The 8,287-nt window shown below is 31.1% G+C and overlaps 1 protein-coding gene across 1 annotated transcript; it reads right to left on the bottom strand.

Annotated features, from left to right (window-relative positions):
- Positions 1 to 1,377: 1,377 nt before the first annotated feature.
- LOC112702650 (calcium uniporter protein 5, mitochondrial-like) lies at positions 1,378 to 4,226 on the bottom strand. The gene is made up of 2 exons (XM_025753779.3): positions 3,173 to 4,226; positions 1,378 to 2,083 (listed from the first exon to the last, which is right to left on the bottom strand). The coding sequence occupies exons 1-2, from the start codon at positions 3,746 to 3,748 to the stop codon at positions 1,610 to 1,612; spliced, it is 1,050 nt and encodes a 349-aa protein (XP_025609564.1). The 5' UTR covers positions 3,749 to 4,226; the 3' UTR covers positions 1,378 to 1,609.
- Between the last annotated feature and the right edge of the window lie 4,061 nt (positions 4,227 to 8,287).

Below are 8,287 nucleotides of genomic sequence, written 5' to 3'. Positions count from 1 at the left end.
GAAATGAAAGAACCGGAAAGCTGTCAAGCCGACCTCTTCGCACTTAATTGACCATAACTTGAGCTACAGAGGTCCAAATGATGCGGTTCCAGTTGGGTTGGAAAGCTAACATCCGGGGCTTCGAAATGATATAAATTTTGCCATATGTTGCTTCGCGTTCAGGGGCGCGCACGCGCACTTTGCGCGCGCGCGCCGATTCTGTCCATGGCCACTTTAATGAAATCGTCCCCAGCGGTTTTAGGAGCCATGTGGGCCCAATCCAACTCATTTCTGAAGTTATTTAAGTCAAGTATTGAAGGGGAATCAATATACTTTAGGTACTTTTGATCATTAGCTTAGTTTTAGGAGTTAGAGTTAGTTTTAGAGAGAGAAGCTCTCACTTCTCTCTAGGATTAGGAATTAGGGTTAGATTAGGATCTCATAGTTCTAGGTTTAATTCAAGTCTCCTTCTACTTCTACCTTCAAGTGGTGATTGCTACACTTTGGTTCTTCTTTCTATCCCTATCCTCTTGTTGTAATTTCTCTTATTTTGTTTCTAGGTTTTGTAATTGGGATATTCTTGTTCTTTTGTTTTCTTTTAATAATGCAATTTGAGATAATTCATGTGATTGTGATGTTGTTGATTGTTGTTTTGTTAATTCTTTGTAATTGTTGGTTGTTGATTCCTTTTATTCTTACAAATAAAAATGCTTTCTTTCATTACCCTCCAAGTGTTTGATGAAATGCTTGAGAGGATGTTAGAGTAGGATTTTATGTTCTTGACTTGAGAAGGTAACTTAGGATTTCTTGAGTCACTAGTGTCCAATTGATTGCTAGTTGATAGCCATTAACTCTAGCCTTCATTAATCCAATTAGTGGAAAGCTAGGACTTATGGACTAGGATTGATATAACTCACTTGACTTTCCTTTGTTAATTGATTTAAGGATGACTAAGTGGGATTAATCCTTGCAACTACCATACTTGTGGCTAGTGATAATGATGAAGACCCTTGACAACCAAATCTTGCCAAGACCATTTTGTTAATAAAGTTTTCTTACCATTTACCATTCATGTTTCTCATCTAAAACCCCAAATATAACTCACAACCAATAACAAAACACTTTATTGTAAATCCTAGGGAGAACGACCCGAGGTTTAAATACTTCGGTTTATAGATTTTAGGGGTTTGTACTTGTGACAAACAAATTTTTGTATGAAAGGATTATTGTTGGTTTAGAGACTATACTTCAACGAGATTTCATTTGTGAAATTCTAAACCGTCAAAAATCCAATCGTCACTCCTCATATTATACTCTTTTCTTTCCACTTGGTTTCTGATTTCTCAAACATTTCTATAAAGCATTCATAATAATCTATGCCGTGTGCCTTATATATAAAAGTAAAAGTATGCCATAAACAAATGAAAAGGGGATGTAATATTTCCTTGGTAAGTAAAAAAGTACATAAAAAAGTGACAATAAGTTCAAAATGATACAATCCAAAACAAAAGTTAGAATAAGCTTTTCTTTTTCCCCCCTCCAACTTTGAAAACTGGGGAGAATAACGTTAAAAAAAATGAAATGTGTAAAGTGTAAAGTATAAGGTTTAATTAATAATCACTATGTTTAATTAAGCCTCCTCCAGATCTAGATCGACGCCTAAGCGATTCTTGAGTGTGGTTTTTGCATCTAAAGGTGTTTTGCATTTGCACCTAAGATCATTATACTTGTCAATATCAAAATTGTGCCTCTTATGAAGCTTCCTCTGCCTTGAAAGGAATAGCCTCTTCATGAAGTCTTGGTAAGTAGGGTCCCTTGAGGTGAATAGGAAGTAGGCATAGCCGATGATTAGGCCGGTCGACGTCGTGAAGAATGCGATCGGCTCCATGACGTCCCATGAGAATTCCCAGAATGTTAGCCGGAAGAAGAGGGAGACGGTGGCTATGCCGAATCCTAGGCCGCCCCAGAGGATGCGCCGGACTTGCTTGTGCGCCAAGACATCGAGCTCTTCTTTCTTCTCTTGGAGCCTCTTTAGTTCTTCCCTTCTAGGATCATTCTCAGAAGTTAGTGCTAGTGGAACTGCACTTATAACCAGATCAACCACCTACACACTCATCATGTTAATAATGCTTGTTCTAAAAATATTCATAATCATGAGATTTTTGAAACTTGTATTGGCATCCAAACTTCCCAGCAGTTCAGAATTCCACATGAAACTTAAAATCTGAATCAATAATTGTTAGGACTTGGTTAGTATGGGATGGCTAAAATGCCACACCGACTAGCATGAGATATTTGATGTTGTATTTAAGAAGTGTAGTTTTTTTCATTTAATAATTCAGCACTATAGAAAAAACTATTGAGGTGATTTGTGTATTATGGAGTGACTAAAGTGGAATATGGAATAAACTGAAAAACTAGTGCTAACAACTATGAAGCTTGGCTGTATTTAGGACAGAATTACAAAAAACAAATTGCGGAGACAAATATTTTCAGTATTCAGTTTTAGAAAATATATAAATTTCAGTTTTTGAAATAAAAGAATTGCATTTTTGTCTCGGTTTCATTACCAAACAAAATTCTGTATTTTTATACTTGTATTTTTTATTTTATATATAATTTTTGGCCTAAAGTTAAATTTTCATAAAGAAAAAATCAAACGTCATATATATTATTAATGAAAAATGCTAAAGAATCGTAAGAATTGATTATTTTTGTCATCGATTAACCATCAATATTTAAAAATATAGATTAAAGTGTGTTGTTAAATTACTAAATGAAAGAAATTAAATTTATAATTAATTATAATGTCTAAAAATAATAAATTTTGATGTTATTCTACCTTTTTTCAATATTAATAGTGTGTCAAACAAATGAGTTATAAGAGTGAAGGGTAGATAAATCATTGGACTTTGAAAATCAGGTATTTGGCAACATATAATGGGTAGACGAAACGTGATTTGAAGTTTGAACATACAGTCTAACCGATTAAGTTTTTTAGACAAGGAATTTTAAAAATTGTGAACAAATATATAATCGGTTAAGGTTTTTGGACAAGTAATTTTAAAAATTTTAGTATTCAATTATTGTTACCAAAAAAAAAAGAATTTAAGCATAAAGTAAAACAATCTTATTATAAAGCAACCAAAAAGAAAAAGAAAAAAAAAAAGTGAAAAGGAATAGAAGAAATGACCTTATCAGGGTGCAGATAGACCTTGTTCCTAAAGAGAAGAATAACACCAGCTTCATCAAGAACCTTAGCAAACGCCATAGCCTCTTCTTTATTCCTTACAACTCCCATGCTTTCACATGCTTCAATAAGTTCATTGTACGGAATAACTTCCTTCCCATCACTTCCAAGCTTCAACTTTAGATTCTCCACATTCACTAGCCTCATTAGCTTCTTCGCCTCAGCGTATGATAAACTGTTTGTCCCTTCTATTTTCCCATAAGAAGAAGATGGAGAATTTGAATTATTAATGCCCCCATTGTTAAAAGGAGATGAAACCCAAGTTGATGAACACACACCCCTCTTATTATTCATTCGGTTCAGAAAAACAGATATAGAACCAACACCAACACCTCTTCCTCCTTCTCCATTATTATTCCTCTTTCTTCCATCATCTGCAAAACCTTTCAAACCGAACAATGGAGTGTGATCAAAAGGTTGATGAGCCTTTCCACCATAACCATGGCTGCTTCCAATATTCAAAGTAGCACATACCCTTTGCCTCAACGATGACCCTACACGCCACCCTCTACTCCACATTTTGATTCAAAACAAGAAACCAGAAACCAAAAGAACTTAACTTTATGTGAGAAAACACAAATATAAACGGAAAAAACCACAACCCAGTATTGGTATCACCGTGAAAATCTCATATAACCGCACCCCAGGCCATATTGAAGCAGAAAGGAAGCAACTTGGGGAAGAAAATTGAAATTGGCAACAATGTGTAATGGGATAGTTTATAATTAGAAAGAGAAGGAAGTGGATTCGATATTACAAATAAAAAAATACAAAATCTTTTTATTTAAGTGTGCATTCATTGTCACTAAGAATTGAAAAAAAAAAAGAGGATAAAATAATAAAAAGGAAATGAGGAAAGTGTGGCAAAGAAAACGGGGAAGAAAAGAAGACCAAAGAAAAATGGGAAAAACCAAAAGCAAAGCATTCGCATTACATTGAGATTAAGAAAGAAGAAGAATAGAGAGAGATGTTGACGAAGCCACTAAGGAAAAAGGACCCACTAAATTCCCGTGTTTATAGCTGAACATTAATTCTTCCTTTCTCTATGTAGTGCCTTGGTAGTTAAACGGTTTTTCACTTCTTTCCTCTTCCTCTTTTTCGATATAATACGTTAGTTTTATCTGATACAGATTATTCAAGTAGAATTCAGTTTGAGTTTTGGACGAAATTTAATGACAAAGTTGGAGGTTAGAAATGTGGAGAATTTTGTTTGAAGAGAAATTATATATGAATTCCATTTTAGAGAAAAACTCAAAATAGTTCTTAATAATTATCTCAAAAGACAATGAGATTTTTGATAAAAAAAATACTAATCCGACTCCTGAGCTTTATTTTTATGCAACAGATTAGCCTTTATGCCAAAAAAAAGTCAATGTTGTTTTTTTCACAGGAATTAATCAATCCTAAAAAAAATATCAAAGATCGGATTGGATTTGTCCTTTTGAAATAATTGTCAAAAGTCGGAGTGGGTATTTACTCTTAATTTTAATAACAATCCAAAAAAAAGAAGAATGTGTCTGGATAGAGTTTGTATTACTAAAAATTAATATAGTTTGATTTAAATTTTGATGAATAATTTTATTGTCGAAAATTAAATTTGACAACTTTTAAGTTATCTTTCTTGTAAATTTTTTACCTCTAATTTATTCTTTTATTTTTATTATATTATATAAAATATAATCAATCAATAAAAATGCAATTCGACGAAAATGGATAAATTCTAGAAAATATAGTGTGAAAATTTTAGAATAATTTGTTTCTAATTTCTGTTTAGGCATCCATACTATATATAATATCTATACTATATATGATAGAAATGTAATAAAAAGGATCAGTGTCTAATTTCTTTCCTAAAATACTCTTCCTTATATATAATTTATAAAAAAATATTTTGTTTTGTTACTTACAATACTTGAACTCAAAACTGCTTATTTAGGTTATGAAAAAATTTAGGTAACCAACATTTTTTTCAACTAATTTTTTAACAAATGAGTTAATTTTATAACAAAAAAATATTTAAAGTCAAATAAAAATAAACATCTAAAATTATTTAAAAAAATATCTAAAATTTAACAAAAAAATATTTAAAATTATTTAAAAAAAATCTGAATTTGTGAGAAGCTCATCAGCTAGAGGCAAGAACAACATATTCGACACGTGAGGGATTTTTCTTGCACTGCAATAGCAGCGTTGTTCTGGCAATGAACAACGACGCTAAGTGAGGAACGAAAAAAAATCAAAATCTAACAAAAGGAAATGTTTGAAACATTAAAAAAAATTATCCACAAATATATCAATTAGATGAAGAACGAAGGATGAAAAAAGAAGAGGAGAAGAACGCGAGGGCGGAGGATCGATTGTAGTGCAAATGAGTAATGACTAATGACAGAAGCAGCCATGCGGAGGAGTGTTGCCGTTGAAAAAAAAAAAAAAAGCTGTGAAATAGGAAAGGAAAGGGTGATAGACTGATAGTAATAGTGAGTTTTGGAGTAATAATTAACATATTCTAATTGGTTACCTAGCATCAATAATAAGATATATGATTAAATTAAGTTAAAAAATTTTGTTCATCTAATTAAATTAAGTTAAAAATAGAAAGTTTTGGCTGTTTATCAAACTTTTCTCGTGGGATAAAAGTAGCATACAAAAATAACAAAAAAAAATTTATAAATATGTATGTCAAAGGATCTAAAAATTAATAACATAAAAATATTAAATATTAAATAATTATTCGTTTATTATAAATATTGATATATTAATAAGTAATAACGTGATTATTAATTTGCCTTTTTATAAAGTAAATATAATAATGATAATAATAATAATAATAATAATAAAATGAGATTAATCAAGATAATCAAGATAATAAATAAATTATCTTCTAATCAATAATAAAAGTGAAACATATTTTTTTTATGAATTATGTACAATAAATGATATTTTAGAAGAAAAATTTATACACCAAATCACTCATATCCTTATTTTATTTTATAGATTATTTATTCAATTATTTAATAAAAGAAAGACCAAAAATTAATTTTGAATAATAATAATAATAATAAAGTTAGTTACTTAGATAGATAAAAATAAAAAATGTGTTATTATTTCAATTAATTTTTAAATATTTTTTAATTAAATTTATGTTTGATAATTAATTATCATAATAAATGTTTAGTATAAGATTCTTCAGTTTACTAGTAAATATTAAGGTTGAGTAGAAAAAAAAAATTTAAAGATATAAACTTCAACTAATTAAATAAAGGGATAAGTATGGTTTTGATCCCTAAAGTTTTCAGCCAAAATCGAAATCGTCCCTCATCTAATTTTCGATATAAAATCGTCCTTAACGTTTTTTTTCGTATTAAAATCGTCATTTTTAATGAAATTTTTTGTTTTATTCCTAAATTACCCCTATTTCTATTTTAATAATAAAAATTATAAAATTAAAAAAAAACGCATATTTGGGAGAGGAGGAAGAAAACGCGTTGGGGGTGGGAGAAGAAAAGAGTATATGAAGGGGGAGGAGAGGGGAGGGGAAGGGAAGGGAAGAGGGGGAGGGGAAAGGGAAGCCGCCGTCCCGCCGCCGCCTTGTCGCCCTCCGGCACCGCACCGCACCACCGCACCACCACCACCACCACCACCTTCTTCTCCTCTCCTCGTCGCCACCTCATGAGGAACCACCGTCTGCCGCTGTCTCTGCCTTCTGCATCTGCTTCTTTGTGCTTTAAATTTCTGAGGAACCACCATCTGCTTCTTTATTGATTTGTTGCTTTCTGTTTCTACTTGTATTAAATTTGTGTTTGAATTTGTTGCTTTTCTCTTTCTGCTTCTCTGTGTGAACGTGGAGGTGGAGGTGGGGGTGGGGGGGTGGGGGTGGGGGGAAGGGAAGACGCGCAAGGTGGGGTTGGGGTGGGGGTGGGGAGAAGGGGAGGGGGAGGGGACGCGGGGTGGGGAGAAGGGGAGGGGGAGGGGGATGGTGGTGGCATTGGTGGTGGTGTTGGTAGTGGTGGTGGTGCTGGTGGTGGTGTTGGTGGTGGTTGTGGCGGTGGTGTTGGTGTTGGTGGTGGTGGTGGTGGAGGAGGTAATTGTGTTGGTAGTGGTGAGGGTATTTTTGTCTAAAAAAATTAAAAAAGGTGATTTTAATACGAAAAAAATCGTTAAGGACGATTCTAAATCGAAAATTAGAAAAGGGACGAATTCGATTCTAGCTGAAAACTTTAAGGACCAAAACTATACTTATCCCTTAAATAAATTTATTAATTAAATAATGCTATAATAATATTTGTTTATTAAGTTAATTTAAATATTTGTTTGTTAAGTTAATTTAATATATACTTTTATCTTATACTTTTAGATATAAATTAGAGTTTATTTTTGATGTATTGATAGTGTAAAATATTTTACATAATAATTATCTAATTACATCTATTCTTTTGGATAATTATTTACGCAATGCAATTAATATAAAAGATAGTTATTTTTTATGATATGGTGTTACATAATTGGACGTATAAAATTATTTTATATTAATTATGTATCAAAATTTAATTTTAAAAATTAAAAAGTATATATATAATAAATATTTTAACACAAAATTTAATAAATATTTTTTAATAATAAAGAAAATATAATTTTTTAATAAAGACACGTATATATTTATATATATACTTTCTTACCATTTTTTAAAATATTATCATGCGCATTTGCTCCCACAAAATAAAGTGTCTCTGCCTAGCATGAATAGTAAGTTATATATCACTTCCCATCTTAACTAATTTGAGTTTTGTTAATTTTATACGCAATAAATAAAAGAGTTAATTAATAAACAAGTTAGTATATATCTCTATTGATACACTAATTTTTTTTTAAGAGATTTTTTTTCTCTTAATAAATTCAAGAGTAATTTTATGTTAAATTATTATTTCACACGTTAATAATAAGTTAAATAAAAAGATGAATTAATAACTTTCAAATTCAATCCACGGATTAATTTAAAATGAACAGGTAATTAGCAGTTTCACGTGGAGAGCAAAATCAATAGCTAGGTAATAAATTTTT

Source organism: Arachis hypogaea, chromosome 7, assembly GCF_003086295.3.
Source record: "Arachis hypogaea cultivar Tifrunner chromosome 7, arahy.Tifrunner.gnm2.J5K5, whole genome shotgun sequence".
In the NCBI taxonomy this organism is placed as follows: domain Eukaryota; kingdom Viridiplantae; phylum Streptophyta; class Magnoliopsida; order Fabales; family Fabaceae; genus Arachis; species Arachis hypogaea.
This window is presented reverse-complemented; position numbering and strand designations above follow the sequence as displayed.